The sequence below is a fragment of the Elaeis guineensis genome, chromosome 5 (assembly GCF_000442705.2).
Source record: "Elaeis guineensis isolate ETL-2024a chromosome 5, EG11, whole genome shotgun sequence".
Taxonomy (NCBI): Eukaryota; Viridiplantae; Streptophyta; class Magnoliopsida; order Arecales; family Arecaceae; genus Elaeis; species Elaeis guineensis.
Genome location: NC_025997.2, coordinates 15,775,986 through 15,797,313, shown reverse-complemented (window position 1 = coordinate 15,797,313; position 21,328 = coordinate 15,775,986). Strand labels below are relative to the sequence as shown.

The following is a 21,328-nucleotide window of genomic DNA, read 5'->3' as shown; positions in this document are numbered from 1 at the left end:
AGGGATAGCTTTGTGGAGATTTGCTGCCAGAGAAAAAGCAATTAATAAACTGTTGGTCAGCGGTTTCATCTCCATTTCCACAAACTTGAGTTCCCATTACAAACCACTAAGGAGATGGTGCCTTGACTGATGCAAAAATCCAGCCATACAGGTAGAAGTAATGTTTTCGGAGATGCCTGTGTTTTTCTTTGAATAATTTCTATGTTCATGACTATGAAACTTTGCATTCCATGTGGACTGCAATTCACTGAAGTGGAGGTTGCTCCACTCAAGAATATCAATTTCATTAATGGAATGCAATCGTTGCCAACATACTACTATGCACACTAGAATTTACGAAAGCTACTATTTCCTAAGGTTTCTTGTTTAAAGGATGAGTGGTTTAATCTCTCCATTCAAAGTTGTACTTCTTCATCTTTTACTCGTCTCCTTATTGCGACTGTCTTTTAAGAATTCCCAGTACTGCTTCTACACTTGTTTGCTTATCTACTTTCCAAAAGAAACTGTCCATAAGATTGTAAACCCAGTATGCGTGCTCGAAGTGATATTTGTTTTGATAATTGAATTTTTGTTTTTCTTGTTCATGGCAGAATTAAGCTTCACAGAGAAGTCCAAAATGTGTTCTAAGAAACCAAAGAAAAGTTTGGATTGTGGTTGATGGGGTGTTTCAGTGGGATCTACCATGGACGGAAAACAAGTGTAATGCATCTAATTTAGATTTTGCTGAGCGAATTTTGGAAGTTAGAGCCTCAAATTCTCATTTATTGCTCGGAAAAATTTGGAAATAAGATCACTAAAACCCCTGGACATGGTTTGGCAATATGAAACATTTATTTCATTTACCAGCCACGCAAGTGTTTATCTTTTCACATGTACGAGTTTGCTAGCCACAAGCAAGGACTCTGGGTGGATGAAATATCACCAGAACTTACAAAATAAATATCTCATTTCATATATTAGAAAATGTTAAATTCTTTGATTACGAAGGCAACAATCTTTCAATGGTTGATGCACAGCAGATGAGTGCTTTTGTTTTCCTCTTTGACTATCTCAACTTGCAGGCAATATTCTTGATGCACATTTATTTTTTCAAAAGTTAGATAAGTATGACCATCTAAGTTACTAATTAAATATCAAAATTCCATCTTTGATAACTTCCCAACACCATACCGTCACTGATTTGTAGACAATTCCACTGAGAATCTTATTTCCGTGGATCAAAGTTTTGTCAAAGATGCATGTAAAATATGTTATAATATTGTAAAATCTACAATAAAAATTTTTCTTGGTCTGGTTCAGGACTTTGGGCCAGAGTTCCTCCGATGATGTTGGAATGTCCTTTAAATAACCAACTACTGAGGACCTGAAAATAATTTGAAACATTCTTCATATGAAGCCGGTAAATCATGTGCCGCCTCAAAGCGAAATCCCGTAACTTCTGTACTTTCTAGATAATCAAATATCTTATGGGAACTTGTAATGATTAATATCGAACCGGGAATATTGAAATAATTTCTCCCTCCTAACGGCAAACAGCTTGCCGACTTTATTGGGACCGCAAGGAGGGCGTGAGATTATCAAGGCCTCCGAGCCAGACACCGCAGCCGATTTTCCCCACTCTGGCCTTGCGAGTCGCGACCGAGCTCCGTCCATGAAGGAATCCCGTCTCTAAACCCTAAGCCCTAGCCTGGGGCTTCCGCCTCGCACGTCGATCCCATCCAAGTCGAAGAAAGCGAGGGCGGGGGAGCCATGGCTTCCCTTCCGCGCTTGGCTCTCCTCTTGATCTCCTCTTATCTGCTCTTCTTCCGGGCGGATTCGGCGCCGCAAGCCTTCCGGCGCGATCCCGGCCATCCTCACTGGCACCATGGAGCCTTCCACGACATTGAGGACAGCGTCCGCGCCGACGTCCGCCGGATGCTCCATACCCGCGCCGAGGTAAGCCTCTTTTCCTCTCGTTTCCGATCCGGTTACTAGGTTGATGTTTCGATCGGATTGGGAGCTCTGAAAGAGAAATCTATAAGTCATTGAAGTCGAATTTCCCTTAGTGATTGAAATCGAAATGGACTTATGCGAAGTGGTTTTGACTTTTGATTTCAAGGAAATTTCTGATTTGTGCCGAGCAGAAAATTATATGCGAATCGCTAAATTAGTCAGATTTTTGCGACTGGGATCAAATCTCAATCTTGTTTGGGCTAAGAGAATGGAACATTCACTTGCCTCTTGCCAAGCGTCTTCATATCGAAGTTTCTGTTGATGTTGTCTAACTAAAGATGGCTTTTATACGAATTTGATTTAAAAAGGGAAAAAGCAGAAAGAAAGATGGCTTTTATTTATTTTTTTAAAATCGGTGCAATCAATAGAACGAAGAAAAGGTTACCACCCAAGTATGAATTGGATCACTTCTAGATTGATATCTGCAGTGGTGGGAAATTGGGGGAATTTCTGCCACTCCACAGAGAAGCCCAAGATGCATTTTAGTTGAAAAGGAATATTTGGACCTATTGTATTATACCTCTCAACTGTTGTCCTAAACAAAGCAAAACTGCAGTGTCTATTATTATGAATTTGATATTACATGTAACCGTCATGTGCCAAAAAGAATAATTTGCGTGGAGTTTGAAACAATAGTTATCCCGTTTCTGGAAATGGCATAAAGTTTCTTGATCCTTCTTGAGTGTATTTACATTTCCTTCCAATTGTCTGTCAGAGGTAAGTCCACCAATAATAATTACTCTTCCATTATTTACAATGAATTAGGTGTCTTGGCTTTCTCTAACATAATATTAAATGAAATAATCAGTCCTGCTTTTCAATAAGCCTGTGGATGGTTTATGTAAAATTTGTAATGAGAATCTACAGTTGAAGACACAACATGAGATGATGTCTTCCTTGGGAACCCAGAAAAATATTCCGAGTTCTATCAATCTTTTTCCTATGATCAATTCGGCTTCCATTCAAGAAACTACTAGCGTAGGCACATGTTTGTGTCAAGAAATGTGGGGGAAAAAATATTATTCTAATGTTTTTAGGGAAAAAGAAAGAAGATTATTCTAAAGTATTCATCTCTTATTTTGAGCTACAACAACCAAATCAGACTGAATTCTTTTTAATATTTGAAAATCTTGTATTTCAACAAAATGAAAAAGAAAAGTATTAAATATTTGACTGAGTGACTCTGTCATTGTTCTGTTGAAACCTAGGGTAGGATCCAATTTTTGGGGCAATTTATGCTGCCTTTTTGCATATATGTAATATAAGCAGGTGCTATTAATGTAAATAATGTATTTATTTATGTCAAATTGCTTCTAAAGCTTTATGTCCTCAGGAGAAGTTTGTTAGATGCTTCTTAATGTTTGAAGATGTTTTGCAGGTTCCTTTTCAGGTTCCTCTTGAGGTGAATATAATTCTTGTTGGCTTCAATGGTGATGGAGGCTACAGATACATGCTGGATGCACACAAGCTTGAGGATTTCTTGAAAAGCAGTTTCCCAACACATCGGCCCTCATGCCTCGAGACAGGCGAACCAATTGATATCGAGCATCATATTATATATAATGCGATCCTTGTATGCATTTATTTCAGAAAAAAGAAAACTTGAATACCAGCTTTAATATATTCTAATTGTGGACTGCACTAGATTAGCATAAATATGATTGTTTAATCTAGTGATTACAACTAAGGACATTTTTCTGCAGTTTATTTGTCTATCTCACTTGAAAATATGCTAATCATTTCTCATGCTGTTTTGTTGTATATTTCATACATTTTGAAACTTCATATGCTAGTTTTATGTTTAGACCCTCCAAAATTGTTGCAATATGCAATGCAGGAAGTTATACAAGTTCATGCTGGGTGTCCTCTAAACATGATTCCACCTAAACCATTGTGGTTTTGGAAAAGACCCTAATCTGATCACCCAGTTGCTCACTATCTAATACAATGCATGCCCTCATGCATAAAGATGAAGAATGAGGAACTTGTCTATTGCCTTTACATAAATATGTAATAGTTCATGCATATGGTTGTTTACTACTACAAATTGCTGTGCAAATAATGTTTGACAGGAAAATAAGCATTTATATATCAATCAAATCACTTGTGGTAAAACAGAGCAGGAATAGTACGAAGACTTGATAATAACATATAAAGTTACAATTCTAGGTTTGTCTTGCTGGAGTAGCTTTGAAATTAACGTTGAGCCTTGTACCAAATTTGGTTTTGATTAATCTTGTTTTATTCTTTTTTAATTTGTGTCTTTGTATATATAGTTATGCTCATGTGCATGGCACATCTGTGTAGTATATCTACCTGCACTTGTGCATGTGTTTTTGGTCCAGGTACTATGATTCACATATAACACATGCACATAATTACATGTTTGCAATTTTCTGCTGGACTGTTTTACTAAGACCTGTAATCTTGTTTGGGCTCCTTGCATCTTACACTGCTACACATATGAGCACATTAGTTTTCAGAAAGATATTGGCTAAATAATGACTTGTGTAAGCTTTTACATGATTGTGTTTCATTTTACACCATATCTTTCCTAGAAGTTGAATATGTTTGATTACTACTTGATTAAGGTAAGGGAGTCAACAGGCATCAAACTTGTGCTTTGATTTTGAGTTCTTAACTTTTTATCAGTTTTGGTATAAGTGGATATTTCTTGATCCTGTTCTTTTGGAAACTGTCCATTACCTGTATAGGCTGGGCAACCAGAATTAATTGCTCTTGAGAAGGCACTAAAAGATGCAATGGTTCCTGCAGGGACCGCCAGAGAGGTAACTAAGTTTTTGTGATTGTCATGCTTGTTATATATTGATGCATGGGATATTAATACATCAGTTTTAAAATTTTGAAAGGTTTCTATCTGCAAAGTAGTGTGGATAATGGCCTTAATATTTTCAGAGTGAATATGGAAGGCAGCTTCCTCTTTTTGAGGTAGAAGCAACTGTAGTGGAGCCAATATTCCAGCAGTTATACTCGTTTATATTTGATTTACAAAGTGGTGGTTATTCTGCAACTGAGATGGACAGACCTGTACCTTTTGCAATATTTATTGTGAATTTTGATAAGGTACAAACACAACTCCAGCTTTTGTTTTTGATATCTACAGTTTCTATGCTGTTAATTTTGCATTGTATCAATGATGGTACAAATGTATGACTGAATATAAATGTGAAGCTGAAGGTCATTCTTATGATGATTTTGATCATTCATTCTGTTATATTCCACTGCTGTTTTTATAGCTGTATTTGCATGGTAATCTTCTGATACTGTTACCTCTTACAGGTCAGAATGGACCCTAGGAACAAGGAGACTGATCTTGACAGCTTAATGTACAGTAGAATTGGTGGACTGACGGAGGAACAACTGAAAAAGCAAGAGGGAGACTATATTTACCGTTATCGTTACAATGGAGGAGGAGCATCTCAAGTTTGGCTGAGTTCTGGGAGGTATCTACATTGATAAATTTATCATAATGCTGAAAATTTTAATTTTTGATGCTAAGTACAACCAAATAGAAGGGCTCATTGCAATCTCATTCTTGACTGATGATTTAAAATGCTTTGGTTTGAGATACTTTTTGTATTATTACTCATTGAAAATGTGTTTGTCTTGAGAAATCGCTTCACTTTAATGTTATAACTCTATCTGTGTTTTTTTCCTTCTTGAGGGTAGGTGGACAATTTAATCTTAATTAACATAAAGGCAAGCTCTCTATTTTTTTCCCCTTTCTAACTAAGTGGAAAATCTTGATTCTATAAGTATAAATGCAATGAAAAAAAATGAAAATAATAGCTAGAAAAGCTTAAAAATAGTCATTCAGAAGTTGATTATGCCTGGTCACTTTAAAATGCCTGCTAGATGATTTGTGGGTTTGAATTCAACTGGGTAGCATTAATGAGCTTACCTGCCTTGCCATGTTAGTGATATGGAATCTTACTAAGAGTTGCTCCTCTAAGTAAATAGATAACTTCAACATATAATACATATATTATTTCTAGGCTGGTGTTGTATTTGGGATTAAGTTGTTATGATGATCACTAGATGTTTAACAAATATCAATTGTATGTGGGCATACAACCGACATTAATGTTGAGATCATTATATGTGGAAGATATGAAATATGAACATTGTAGATTAGTTACTACATTATAAGTTGCTTGAAACAGTCTCTATTTTTTGTTTGTGACTTTATTGTGATTATAACTGGCCCAGATCATAACCTTGTAGCCTTGAAATCACTTCTTTGGACCTGGAGCCTCTTCTTCAAAACCTTTATATTTGCATGTTCCAGTGCAATTAACATTGCAAGGACTGAATTACAGTTGGCACTGTTTTTTCAAAGAAGTTAGAAAATTTTTAAGGATCAATGAGCTGATGACATATGCAGGAATGACCTACATTACATGATAGAGCTGTAAGAATTAAAGAAACACTTAAGAAATGGTTGCCTAAATTATAAAACTTTTCCTTACCATTGTAGAAAAGAGATCTCTTTCTAGTCAAGTGCAACTAGATCCTTGCTAGGATTTATGACCTGATACATGTGCCAGCTAGAGACCAGAACGTGAGTTCAAAATTTACCATGTGAACTAGTACACCTTAGATTAAGGTTTGGGTAACTGTGTAGAACAAAGAGAAATTCTTCTCCAAGTGTTCAGAACTAAGGAGTAATCTTTATGTAACCTGCTAAGCAACTATGCATGGAGACCTTAAGCTTTAAAGTTTTCTTTTGCATGTCCTAGCCATGGTTCTTGTTGAATATGGAAATGCATACTAACATACGGTGTTTATAAAATGACAATTTTTATGTATACTGCTTGTCATTTATATGAGAGAATCATCACTTTGCCACTTACTTTAAATTGTGGTACACTTTGTAATTCTTTTAACATTTACAAAAGTTATCATGGTACTAGAGCTATTTTACAATCTTGTAATTGGGAGGCTTGACCTTGAACAATTTGATAGTTTTTTGCCTCTTGGCCTTGTTGGATTGCATTGATGCATCATGATGTTCATGGTGGTGTCTTTGGTGGCGTAATCTTAGTGGATTGTCCTTGGAAACCGGCGACATGATCTCCTGCTGGTTTTCTGGTTGCATCATTAGGTCACACAAGATCTGAGATTTAAATCCCAATCACTAACAAAATGTCTAATTTTATTGACTCCTTATTCGAGGCAGTACATGCTTAGCAATAATAGGTTAAGGTGTGTGTGCATGTGTATGCATGTATATATGTATATGGATGGTAACAGTGAAAACAAGCATGCTTTAAGCAGTGTTAAGAAAACTAATAGAACAGATAATTGAGGCATATGAAGTTGCATTTGGCAGTATGTAATGATGAAATTGGTGACATCTGACCTTTAATATAGTAGTTTGAGCATAACGCCTTGGTTGGGAGAGAAGAATAGGAGAGAAGAGAAAAGAATGGGAGAGAAAGTTAATACTTTCTCTTGGTTGGGAGTTTTTTTTATAAAAGAAAAAGAAAGAAAAGGAGATAAACAGAGGGAATACAAATCTCCTCAAATCTGTAATTTTTTTTCCTCCAAATCAAATGGATTTGAAGAGAAAGGAATTGGAGTTAATGAATCTTTTATGATTTCCATCTTACCTCTTTAATAATGAAGAACAAATTAATATTATATTTAATCTTAGGGCTTATTTCAAGCCCACCACCTAAGCCTCCCACCTGATTGAGACTCAGGTGGATGGAAAAAATCAACAAAAACAAAAGAAAAGATGAAAAAATTGAAAGATAAGATCTTTTCTTGGTTCCTTTCTTGGATTTATTGGGTTCCTTTCAAGGGTATAATAGTAAAAGAAGGTTGTAACATTTTTTTTCTTTTCTTTTCTTCTTTGCTTCAAACTAGGAAGGGAAGAAATTATTTTCTTTTTTTTCTTTAAACTCTCAAACAAGAGGGGAGAAACATACTTTCTTTCTTTTCTTTTCTTTTCTTCCCCAAACTCCCAAACATGGCGTAAGAGAGGAAGAGGAATATATAACTCATCTTCTAAATTGAAATAAAAAGGAAATCTAGGGATATTAAATGCATGCATTGTGAACGGGGCAAACTTGGTTGTGATCAAGTACAGGTCCATTTAGTATATAGGGAAGACTATTTTCACACCCACAACATAGACACATGCATTAACGAAGTCTGAATTATTGGATGATTTTGAGTTTTTTAGTGTTTTAGGTGTCATTCTATATCAAGTTCCAGGGAGATCAAATTTTGGAGTTCTTTTCCTTTCTTCTTTTTTCTTGTGTCCTGAAACCTCTTTATATATATATATATATATATATATATATATATATATGTATATGAACATTTGCACTAGGTGCCAATGAGCTGCTGTTGATGGCTTATAAAATTTATATTATTCGAGTCTTCATTTGTTGAGGTATTCATGAACCTAGATATATCTGGTACTCAACCTGGTATGCATTTTGGTTTCAGGCTTCCCATGTTTTGGTAAAAGTTTGTGTAGCTTGTCTACCTCAATCTTTGGTTTGTATTTCCTATCTTTATGACATACTGATATTCTTCTAGTTGTTATGCCAAAGTTCATTGCTTCGATTTAATATCTTTCTATCAGGGCGATTGCAATCAATTCTTGAATTACATATTCTTATTTATGTTGATTATTGTTTCATCTAAGATTAACATTTTGTCTACCATTTGCAGATTTGTTGTAATTGATCTCTCAGCAGGTCCTTGTACATATGGAAAGATAGAAACTGAAGAAGGAAGCGTTAGCTTCAGAACATTGCCCCGATTATCAAATTTAATCTTTCCAAGAGGACCAATTTCTGCTAGTGTTGGTTCAACACATGATCTTTTCATGGGTCAGATTGGGGCTGTGATCTCAATCACCATTGAGCATGTAATAGCCCCAGATATTAGGTATGACATATGCATACTATTTCTGCATACCTGAATAATGATATTATCTTGAAAATAATTTATACTTGCCACCTAAGGAGTATCAAATTTGGATAAGTATCACAATTCTGATGAATGAAATAGACTGGACATTCAGCTTATAGTTATGTCTTGTTATAGTTAGCCAATACTACTGAAATTGCATTCAGATATGATATAGAAATGGATTTATCCTGTGTAAATCTTATTCAAAATGGGGTTGAAGCCTTGAAGGTACAAGAGAAAAAAATAGCCTACTTCCTTCATCATTGTCACTATCATCAAGTTGTATGCCTTTAATCAAATGAATTCCATTGCGTGAGTCATCTGTTCTTCTACCTATATTAGCTGATGCTGCTAATCTACTTTCAAGAGTATTAGACTCTCAAGCAAGAGTTATGTTGGTTTCCTTTAAGTCCTCCATAGATGTCTAATTTCTTGACGAGACAACTTACATGTGTATGTGAGGATATATGTTGTGTGTGTGTGTGTGGAGAGAGAGAGAGAGAGAGAGAGAGAGAGAGAGAGAGAGGGAGATTATTCTGTACCAACAAGACTCATCTGTAAATCAGCAGTCGTTGGATGAACTTTGGAAAACACAGGGTAAAGTGGAAAGTGAAGAGAAAATCAGAAAGAACTTGTAATTTGTGTTATTTTGCTAGAAATGTTTGTAACATATGTGGTATATCATAAATTTTTTCATAAATTTGGTACATGAATATTTCATCTTGTTGAGTAATCAGATAAATTCTTAAAATAAGGAAAACAGTTCTTATGTATCTATGATATATGATGGAGGTTTGTAGCTTGATAACTTATCATCCGATTTTTCATTTATAATAGTAATTTCTATCTGAGTATATGAAGTATGAACGGCATAGATACTTAGAAGTGTGTCACAATGTGCACTTTCTGTATGTCTATTTTACTTCTGAATTTGGGCAGAATGTGTAATGGATATTGGACATTAGAGAGCTGCTGTGCTAGATTAAGTAAAAGAAGGGCAGTCCAATGCATGAGGCTTCTGCTATTGCGGATCTGGGGAGTGTATATACACAGCCTTATTGCTGCATGTGGGTAGGCTGTTTATGTGTTTTAGGCCTGCGATCTCTAGGTCATAATGGAGTGACCTTACCCATGTGCCAAGGCTTACCCTTGCTGTGCTAGATTAAGCACAAAAAAGTGGAGCAATAATTTGAATAAACTGGTAGAGAATTTTATTTTTATAAAAACAACAGAATCACAGAGATACATGTTATAAATGGGACATAAAGGGTAATAGAACATCAAACTGACCATGTTGAGACAAACTTGAAGTACAATACCATACAATAGCAAGTGCAAAAATGACCCAAATGTACCACTGTCCCTTAAATTTCCAACATCATGATATATGCTTTCAAAGGGATGCATTTTTCTCCGTTTTTAAAATTGCCCATGAATTTAGTGTTATTTTCCCTCTCTAATTCTAGAATGCCTTCTGTTCTTATATGTTGATCACAGGTTTGAAACTGTTGATTTGACAACAAGGTTGCTAATACCAATAATTGTCCTGCAAAACCATAATAGATACAACATCCTTCAAGCTGGCCATAATTATAGCATAGATATTCAAGCAATTGAGAGAGAGGTTTGTTGAATTTCTTTCATGATTTTTGTGGAATCATTTATGAGTCTAATTTTATTTGCATACTTGTCATGGCAATTCAGAGATATTTTTCTCTTACCATATGCACTATTTAAAATGACTTCCTGTATTCTCTTAAATGAGACTAGCAAGTAACCCGCGCAATGCAGCAGGCTCTATTTAAATGATGATAAAAAATAATTAATAAAATATAATAATAATAAATGATAAATATGTAATTATCTTGGTCACCTGTGGGAAATCAAAAGGGCCGACGTCGGTGATGATGGGGAGGAAAGTGACGGTGTAGACGGCGGGAGGTGGCATCGAGGAGACGGAGGTGAAGAATCTGGAGCCTCCCATCTAATTGAGACTCCTAAAAATTGAAAAAAAAGAGGAAAAATCCGAGGAAAACGTAGGAAAAATGAACGAAAACGAAGGAAAGATGGAAAAATTAAAGGGAAGACCTTTTCCTGCATAGATTGTTCAATTGTTTTTCTTTTTCCCTTTTCTTTCTTTTCATTTTCTTTCTCTCTTTTGGAGATCTGTGGGAAGGAAAGCACTTGAGGGAGATTGGAAGGGAGGGCCAACGCCCGTGACGTTGGAGAGGAAGGCGATGGCAGAGACTGGTGGGAGGTGGCATCGAGGAGAGCATGGTGAAGAGTCCGGAGCTTCCTACCCAATTGAGATTCTTGAGAACCAAAAAACAGAGGAAAAATCAGAGGAAAACATAGCAAAAATCAACGAAAACAAAGGAAAGGTGGACAAACTAAAAGGAAAGACCTTTTCCGCATATATTGTTCAATTTTCTTCCTTTCCCTTCTTTTTCTTTTCATTTCTTTCTCTTTTTTGGAGATCTGTGGGAAGGAAAGCACCTGAGGGAGATCGGAAGGGAGGATCGATGCTGGTGACGATGGGGAGGAAGGCGATGACAGAGACCTATGGGAGGTGGCATCGAGAAGAGTGGGGTGAAGAGTCCGGTGCCTCCCACCCTATTGAGACACCAGAGAACAGAAAAATAGAGGAAACATCAGACGAAAACATAGGAAAAATCAATGAAAACAAAGGAAAGGTGGAAAAATTAAAAGGGAAGACCTTTTCCCACATAGATTGTTCAATTTTTTTTCATTTTCCCCTCTTTTTCTTTTCATTTCTTTCTCCTTTTTGGTGATCTGTGGGAAGGAAAGCACTTGAGGGAGATTGGAAGAGAGGGCCGAAGTTGGTGATAATGGAGAGGAAGGCGACGACGGAGACCAGTGGGAGGTGGCGATGAGGAGGGCGGGAGGAGGTGGGCATCAGTGAGGCTCGGGAAGGTTTGAAGAAAAAAGAAAAAAAAAATACTGCCCAGCATGGAGAGTCCAGAGCTCAACACGTGGCATGCTAGGAGAGCTCTGGCTTCTCCTTTAATGTATCATATATATTATTTGCATATACATAAACAACTAGTTATTCATTTATGTGGAGTGAAACTGACCTTAGTGAGAAATTTGCCATCTTATGTAATGATGGGACTGTAAGCTAGGGTCCTCATACAGAGTATCTCTATGACTTTCAAAATCCTTTGACATGGGATACACCTGATGCCATAAATTAGCATTGCTTGAAGCTTCATTGTTGATCCCTACGGAAGAAATCCAACCAAGAGATATATTGTCTCGGAAACTATCCAAGTCAAGTTAGAGTAGAAACATTTTAACACCATACCTGCTGTACTTGGTGCCATACTCCAGAGTTGATTAGCTCAGTGAATGTGGCTTGTGACATGTAAAGATAGCACTTGATGTATGTAACTCCACATTAACTTGGTGCAAAGCATTTAGAGGGCATGGCTGCTTTTCGAAATCTTAAGAAAAAGGATGTTATAATCTCCAATAGCTCAGAAAAGTAGATGTGCCATTTTAACATGCAATCTGGTAGACCCCTGTTTCACAATCCACCAGGCTCATGTCCATCTTCTTCTCCTTTGTTAAATATTGAAAGTCGAAACAGTTTGGCTTTATGGACAAACAATAGAGCATAAGAGTTCTTTAATTGGCATGGATCTAATGAAGATAACGGAGTATATAGACTCAAATGAGAGATTCAAATTAAACAATTAGTTATGTCAAGTTTCTTTCCAGTGTTACCTGTGTCTTTTGCTAGTTTGTATCAGAGCTCAGGAAGATCCTGATAAATGTTAAAATTGAAAATAAGACTCTTCAGGATACTATCTGTTTCTCGTAGAAAGCATTGGGTAAGAGCTAATATAGAGTATCTTCTTGTACATTACTTTTTACGTCTCCTTGCTGCATCTTAGAATTCATATATTTTGTAAATATTCTTCTATGGATTAGGTTAGGTTTATTTATTATGTTTGGATTTTTCCCCCTTGAACTGTTTGTTTTATTGTCTGCATTTGTTTTATTGTCTGCAAACTAAGTGCACCTACCATGTTTTAGAAGTAAGACAAGGAGTCTGCATGTCTCTAGGAGTTTCAGAACTCAAAGCAAGGTGAGAAGGGGGCAATAAAACTGTGGGCAGAAAGAGATCTGAAAGAAATTTTGGTTGCTTTTGGCTCAGTCTTAAAGTAGGCATAAGACTTGAAATGTATCTTATGCCTGCCAAACAGCATTTGAGAAGGAAGCATAACCAAGGAATAGTTATGCCTCTCAAATTTTCTTATGACAGGCATAACTATTCCAAGGAGCAGTTGTAATCTATATCTTGTCATAAAGGTACTTCATATGTGTACTTTTTACTTTTTGTGGATTAAAAAGGTCATCATTCAAAAGTTGTTCCAAGAAGGCTCCTTTTGCTATTCAAAAGTAGAACAAAACAAAAATTGGCATAACTATTCTTATAGGCATGACTTTTCTATACCCTTTTTCTTATTCCCAAAGTAAACATAGTCCTAAGGAAAGATTGCTGCATGCAAATGTTTTAGGTGGAGAGGATTTGCGGTTCAAATAAGCTTGAGCTGAGATGAGTGTTAGGCTTCTCAGGGTTGGCTCAATGTATAACCGAGCGAGTCTAGCCGAGTGTTAGGCTGGCTCATGCTTGGCTTGATATATAAAGGGGCTGATCAAGCTTGGCTCAAGCTTGAGCCAATCTCTGGGTAATGTGTTCAAGCTCAGCTCATATAAGAATCAAAATTAACTTCTTACTAAGTTGAGCTGAGCTCCTTTATATTTTTGCTAGCATTAATGTTCAGGTTTGGCTCATTCACGAGCCAGGCTTTAGTCACTGTTTTTGGAACCAAAGTATGAAATGCTATGGTATGGGGGAACATTGGCCATATATCAGTATTGTACATAGTGGAGTACATCTCTATATGTATTCATGGTTTGCTGATATAGGGATAGGGTAATGGAGCATGGTCCACAACATGCTACAGGGTGGTACATACTATAGTACGATCAGTTTTTCAAACATTGGTTTAGTTCAGCCTTACCTAGCTGACCCAAGCTGTTCATGAACACCTCAGATTGTTTGTAGCCGTAAGAGTTTATGAAGGATACAAGTTAATGGAATTTTCTTAGAGAGTTGTTTAATGGCTTCGAATTTGGTGAGCCCTTGTTAAGTAATTGGTACTTCCATGAATTGCTGTAGCCCTCCTATCCACTTCTAGAAAGGATTTTGCTAAGAAAAGGTTAATTGGAACTTCTTAGAGAGTTATGTCATCGGCAAAGCATTTGGTCAGTTCTTGTTAAGTAGCTAGTAGTTCCATTCCATTGATTGTCATAAATATACATATGTACACAGATGTGTATGCGTGCATGCATGTGTCTTCGTGTGTAGAAAGGGAGGGAGGGAGGAAGGGAGTTGAATTGGGGGTGCACTTATAAAATATTTCCTATGTATAACTAATGATAGTCCTTTAAAAATGATTTTCACACTGTTGATCATGCCCTAAAATGTCTAAGAGCATGTCCTACAATGTCTAAAATTCTAGATTTCACAGACATAAGTCACCACTTTCTTCGGAGGTCTCATATCTGCAAGTGGATCCAAAAACAGAAACCTAAGAAGCTCGGAGTGTTGGAGTATAGCTTGTGTTTTCCATTTTATGACTGAGTGACTGAAAGGCAAAGCATGTTCTTCCTGTCAACTACCTAAAAATATTGATTTTACAACATTAATTAAAAACAGCCTGCAGACTGATTATATAAACCAGCATAAAGACCTGCCTGATCTGATTATGCCAGAACAGTCACCTTCATATTAATTTGTGGCTTTAAAGTTGAGAACTATATGAACCTGCATAAAAGCCACCAGATCAGATTAGGTCTCTAAAATCTAACATTACTTCAATTACTTCCTGGAGAGCAGAATTTTATATTAATTGAGGCTCTGCTGTTCAATCAATTCAACTGTCAGATTCAAATCAAAACAAAGAAATGCCGATCAACTTTAAATCAGATAGTGCATCTTTTAACTATGCCAGGTAGTAGGTACTTTGCTTTTGCAATTGATTGACCAAATGTTTCTTCTATCAAAGAGACACAAAGAACTGAGTCATCAAAATCTACAATTCACTAAAAATCATTAAAGTTATAATTTTCTAATTTTAATGTTATGGTTACCTTGGATTAGCATTTTAAAAAGGAAGGACACTAACTGTGTGATACACTTAAACTGTTATTTCAGGATAGATTTCAAGAAATTGTTGCCCCCCTTGCATTTGATTCTCTCTTCCTAGATGTTTATAAACCTTGTTGATCTGTACAATTGTGATGCATTTATATCCTACTGCACTGTTGGAATTTTAAACTCATGGTGCTTTGCTTTAAATTTGAAGATTATACATTATGCAAGTATTCTTACAGGGGTTATTTGTGTTTAGATGATGATGCAACACAGTTGCCCGGCCGACTAATAACTTCTCTTTCCCTTCCCCCAAAATAAATCCTTTGACTTCTCTAATTTGTGGTTAACCTACATGCCATGTAGGTGAAAAAGATGACCCATGCTGGACAGGAAGTAATACTTATTGGAGGTTCACATGCATTGCATCGCCATGAAAAGTTGGCTATTGCTGTTTCGAAAGCAATGAGAGGTCATTCTCTTCAGGAAACCACAAAGGATGGACGGTTTCATGTCCATACCAGAACATATTTGGATGGTTCCATTCTTAAAGAGGTTGGTTTGTGCATCTTTCTTCTGTTCTTTGGATATCTTAGATGTTAAGTCACCATTTAAGGCATTTTAAATTTTGTTTCTTTTTCTTTTTTCCGACAGCTTTTTTGTTCTTGAAATTATTACTTTGAATCATACTTAAACAGATGATGAGACAATTCTCATGTTACACAAGTTTGAAGTGTTATTAAAGCTTGCTGCGTGGACATGGACATGGACATGGACACGAAACTCTGATTCTTGACTTCGCTGGAAGAAAAGCATTAGATTTGGGAGGATCAAAGCACAAACACAAACCTGACATTCATCGCGACAAAAGACGACTTATTAATAGAGCCAATGTTCTATAGACTTGCATATAGTTTGATCATAGCTTTTGTTTTTCTACTTGTTTTATAGGTTCGAGTTTTTCAATATCATAATGTTATATATTTTTTTTCACTTGTCCATGATGTGCTATTTTACCTAAAGGCCTGCTTATTTTGCTTTCAAATCCTCTCTTGACATAACATCACGTTGATATGTTATATGACTGCAGGAGATGGAGCGTTCTGCTGATGTGCTTGCTGCTGGTATACTAGAAGTTTCAGATCCCTCTCTCTCAAGTAAATTTTTCCTCCGTCAGGTTTGTATCCATCCCATGATTTAACATTGTTTTCTTTGTGGGCCTGAGCTACACCTGCAAATTTCCACTTTCTTTCTTTCAGATTATCAAGAATACTGTATATCCCACTTGAGTGGCTTCTTAATTTTTGTTTTGTCATCCCCAGCATTGGATGGACGAATCAGGTAGTTCACAAGATTCCATTATCAAGCACAAACCAATATGGGAAAGTTATATGCCTAAACAAGCCAAAGATAAGAAACGAAGCGAAAAGAAGAGACAGGGAAATCTGCACAAAACCTATGGAACCAGAGTGATTCCTGTGTGAGCGTATCTTATCCTGTCTCTCTTAATGCTAGTGCTTATTATGAAATTAGATGTTATTTCAAGATCTGGATCTTCCAAAAATGTTATCTTTGCCTCATAGCTTAAATTACCATTGTCATAATCTTGCTCATGAGTAATGATTCTAATTGTCATTGTTTTACTTATTGACAGCTTTGTACTATCATTGGCTGGTGTGGATGCTGACCTTCTTATGGAAGATGAAAGTCTTGTTTGGACAAGTAAGGATGTTGTCATTGTCCTTCAGCATGAAAATGAAAAGATACCTCTAAGGTGAGTTCAGATTGATTTTTGATTTTGTGCAGTTACGTTTATTGGAGCAGTTGATTTTTTTAGCTGAGGTGGTTGGCACCTCTCCTAAGGACTTCCCTTGGAGGAGGTCCAGGATTCAAATCCTGGGTATTGCTCAAACAAAAAAAGTTGATTTTCTAACTGTAACTAGCAGATAAAACTATCCAGAAAACTAATACAAAATAGTTAAGCAATCAGAAATCCAATTATATGTGGTTATATTATGTAGTTCTCTATCCTCCTTGTTAAGCTAATTATAGCATATGGAGAGACATTCTCATGTTGAAGTTGGCATTAGTATTTAATTCTTTTTGACAATATTATTCTAATGGCAAGTAGCTTTAAACAAAATTTATATTTCCTTGTCCATTCAACTATTGCATATTTCAACTTGCAGATGTATGCATTGGTATCTCACCTAAAATTTTGGTGCTCATCAATGTAACAGCTCCAACTTTCTTTAATATAAAAATACCAAAGCTGCCTTGGAATAAATTCTGCTTTGAGAAATGCTATCATAATACTTTAGATGATCTGACTTTTTCTATAAAAAATACGGTGCTGTAGATATTACTAGAAAAATCATTTGCTGCAACATGACTGAATTTGTGCATAACTAGATTGAAATTGCTAGAATCTCTTAGTAGAAATACTCGAGAAGTGGCAGTTCAAAAGTCTGATGACTAATATTCGGACCTCAATGTTCTTAGAGATGTTAGGCACTTGAGGTCTGTTGTAAAACTTGTGGTTCAACCACTTCTTAAAAGAGATCATGTATCAAAAGGGGGATTACATCCAGGTTATGACTGAAAACAGGGCATAGAAAAAAGAAATTTCAAATGGGACCAGTGCAGATCTTTTAATTGTTTTATGTATCTTTTTGCAGGACTACCGACATGAAATATGGCATGAAATTTTAACATGCACAGATCTGTGTTTGTGGCTTTATTTTTGACTTTTTGATCTGGTCCCTGACAATTTGGGCAGTAGTTATTCTGGTTCAGTTCCTTCAGTGGGCTGTCGTGGTCCAAATCTGCAAAACTTCTGAATGTTATAGTTGCAGTCTTTTTGTTTTTTTTCTTTTGTTCTAAAATCGTTGGTCCTTCACTGACCTGGCTGTGAGCCTCAAGGGCCTCCCTTCATATCCATTAAATGCAAAGGATTTTGTCACTGAAACTTGCTTTGCATACCTCTTGTGAAAGTATGAATTATTCTGCAGCTTCATATTCAGATAGATGCTGCAAATGTTTTCGTTTGTTGGTGTCATTTTATGTATTTTGTTTTGAGCAGCTATGTCTCAGAAACCACCAGACAATTTGCCTTTCCATCCCTGGCACAGCGTCACATATTGGCAGGATTGGCTTCCACAGTAGGAGGTCTGAGTGCACCTTATGAAAGGGCATCACATATACATGAAAGGCCTGTCCTGAGCTGGCTTTGGGCTGCAGGCTGTCATCCATTTGGGCCATTCTCCAATTCATCTCAAGTCAGTCAAATGCTTCAGGATGTTGCATTGGTAAGGCTAGTATCAGTGCGATTTATTTTAACTGACATTAGGCATGACCAAAACAGTTTAAAATTATACAGTTCCTAGGCTTCTGTTTTTGCCATCTAATGTTACATCCAGATTAGTTACTGATAAATCATTGGGACACCCATCCTTTGAATGTCAGCACATTTGAAAAATAGCAACTATACTTTTCCTGATTAGTTGTAGGTTCCCTCATAAGTGAGCGGTTCTGCTTCCATATGTCTATTCAAGTTTCAATGCTGGTTAAGATATCATTGTACCTTCCAGCCATCTTGGATAGCATTTATTTATTCACATTTTATTGATGCAGAGAAGCACAATATATGCACAGGTTGATTCTGCTCTTCACAAGATTCGGGAAACATCAGAGGTATGATAAGTGATAGCATCGAATCCTTTATCATCCTCATTCTATCACCTAAAACAGATTTTTTTCCCCCCTCCCAATTTGTGCAGGTTGTGCAGTCCTTTGCTGCTGAACACCTTAAAACGCCTCTTGGTGAGCCTGTGAAAGGCAAGAAGAAGAAGTCAAGCACCGAGCTGTGGGTCGAAAAGTTCTATAAGAAAGTAACCAACTTACCAGAGCCTTTCCCACATGAGCTTGTCGAACGGTTGGAGCAGTACTTAGATGTGAGTATATGATGCCTCTTTTATATGTTGGATTTAGTCTAGAGACTCGTGGTTTGCATTGAACAATTTTTACTCTGCATTATATCAGAAACTGGAGGAACAACTTGTGGATCTGTCTTCGCTTCTATATGACCATCAGCTAGAGGATGCATACCAAAACAGTTCTGACATACTTCAAAGCACAATATTTACGCAGCGGTGAGTCGATATTTTCCTTATTCCTTTCTTCAGTAGAAAATTTGTTGAGTTCTGTTTTTTAAGATCATTTGTTTTACTGAAGCAAGCTGGATGATTTTTTTTGGTTTGTTCTTCAGCTCATTGATCTTGGTATTGGTACTCGAATTTTTAATCTATTTTCCTGTTTCTGCAACAGGTATGTAGAGAGTGTTTTGTTGACTGAGAAGGAAAAATGATGTGCTGCAGCATTGAGTATAGCCATCCCAGACAGTCGTCACAGGCCTTTGTCTATGGAGGGATCCTTCTAGCTGGATTTTTTGTATACTTCATTGTTATATTTTTTTCTTCACCAGTCCGCTGAATGAAACATATACCTGAAGAGTAGAGGCTTGTAATGCTGGATTTTTGTTATTAGATATGATGGAAGTTTGTAATGCAGATCTCTTTCTAACTAAACGATTTGCTTGTTATCTGGAACACTACTACACTCCTGGAAACTGAAAAGGCACTTGGAATACACTGAAAATTGTGGTGTGAAGCAATAGAATGCAGTTTTGAAAGAGTTCCGTATTCAGTTCATTGATCCAATGTCGTTCTCTCTGCCGCGAATGGCCTCTGATCGCCATGCAGCTGGAGCTGGAGATACGTGCTTTTAGGCGTCTGGTATCTCCCAGTGGGTGCGTGACCACGAGATTCCAAATGCCGTCTCCCCCACTCGACTTATATCCCTGTCGTTTGCAGCTGCATGGTCCAGGTTCTCGGAAACTTGGACTTTTATGGATTTGCTCGGATTTCTCCTATTGACCTCTCCATTGATCTACATCCCTAGAAATAAAAGAACCGGTTGAATGCTTGAATAACTAGAAATGAACTACGGATAAACAAGGTTTGCCATTGAAATTTTTATTCGCTTGGGTTCGGTGAGCTGCACGAGAAGATGACAAAAAGTGACTGAAGTTTTTATCTGTTAGGTCTCAAATACGCACGTACATATAAATATACAATATATATATATATATATATATATATATATATATGCACACGTGTGCGCCTGTTGCAGGCAAGAAGTCTTGGATTGCATAAACTTCATAACGTGTGTGCGCGTTTACACTATCTGCTGCTTTGAAATACATGTGCAAGTAGTCTTGGATTGCATAGGCTTCATAACATGCAACCGAAATATTTAGAGATGGCTAATGTGGCTGCACTTTTCATCAACACATTGCACCGGAAATATTTAGAGATGGCTAATGTGGCCTGCACTTTTTCATCAACACAATTTGCTGCTTTGAAATATGTGGATGAAGTCTTGGATTGCATAGACTTCGTGAAATACAACACACAATTTGCTGCTTTGAATATGTGGATGAAGTCTTGGATTGCGTAGACTTTGTAAAATACAATCGAAAATATTTAGGATGACTGATGTGGCTTGCATTTTTCCATCCATACTATAATTTGCAAGCTTGATTGATATTGTTGTGGTGTAGAAGGGAAGGCATCATTAGTCTCATATTAGTTATGAGTCAAGAGGAATTTGATTTATATAAAAAAAGATCATTCTTCCCACATGAGATATCTTTAGGCTCGAAATTAAAAGATAAAATCGTGAGCCAAGTAGGGGACCACCCCTGCAAGTGTGGAGCTCTTCTAATCTGTACACAAACTCTCCTTGATTGGAAGGCTATGTTTTGGTATAAAAGAAAGCATCATTAATCCTACATTGATTGTGAGTGAAAGACAACATTGATTTATATAGGAAGGACCACTCTTCCATGTGAGGCGCCTTTTGAATCGAAATCCAAAGGAACAAAATCATAAGACCTATAGGCTAGAGCGAATAATACCCACATGCTAAAGAAATTCAAGAAATAAAATCGTGAGACCTATCAACCAAGATGACAATACCTCACGTGCCGAGTCATGAGCCTTGGCCGCAATAGTTGCACCAAGAAGAGAACCACCCTACAAATGTATTTTTCATAAGGCTATATTGTGGTGTAGAAAGAAGAGCATCATTAGCCAATCAAAAGGGACACTCTTTTTTAGGATTTGACGCCTCGAGATTCGG

General features: G+C 36.7%; 1 protein-coding gene across 1 annotated transcript; it reads left to right on the top strand.

The window, feature by feature from the left end:
- The first annotated feature begins 1,595 nt into the window (after nucleotides 1–1,595).
- Nucleotides 1,596–19,817, top strand: LOC105044999 (uncharacterized). Its single transcript, XM_073257618.1, is given in 17 exon segments — nucleotides 1,596–1,935; nucleotides 3,371–3,565; nucleotides 4,707–4,781; nucleotides 4,909–5,076; nucleotides 5,293–5,456; nucleotides 8,701–8,919; nucleotides 10,441–10,567; nucleotides 15,494–15,682; nucleotides 16,218–16,304; nucleotides 16,450–16,607; nucleotides 16,782–16,901; nucleotides 18,210–18,435; nucleotides 18,761–18,820; nucleotides 18,907–19,080; nucleotides 19,169–19,278; nucleotides 19,454–19,485; nucleotides 19,488–19,817. Coding segments are annotated over 17 exon segments (2,421 nt in total). The 5' UTR covers nucleotides 1,596–1,749; the 3' UTR covers nucleotides 19,619–19,817.
- Nucleotides 19,818–21,328: the final 1,511 nt, after the last annotated feature.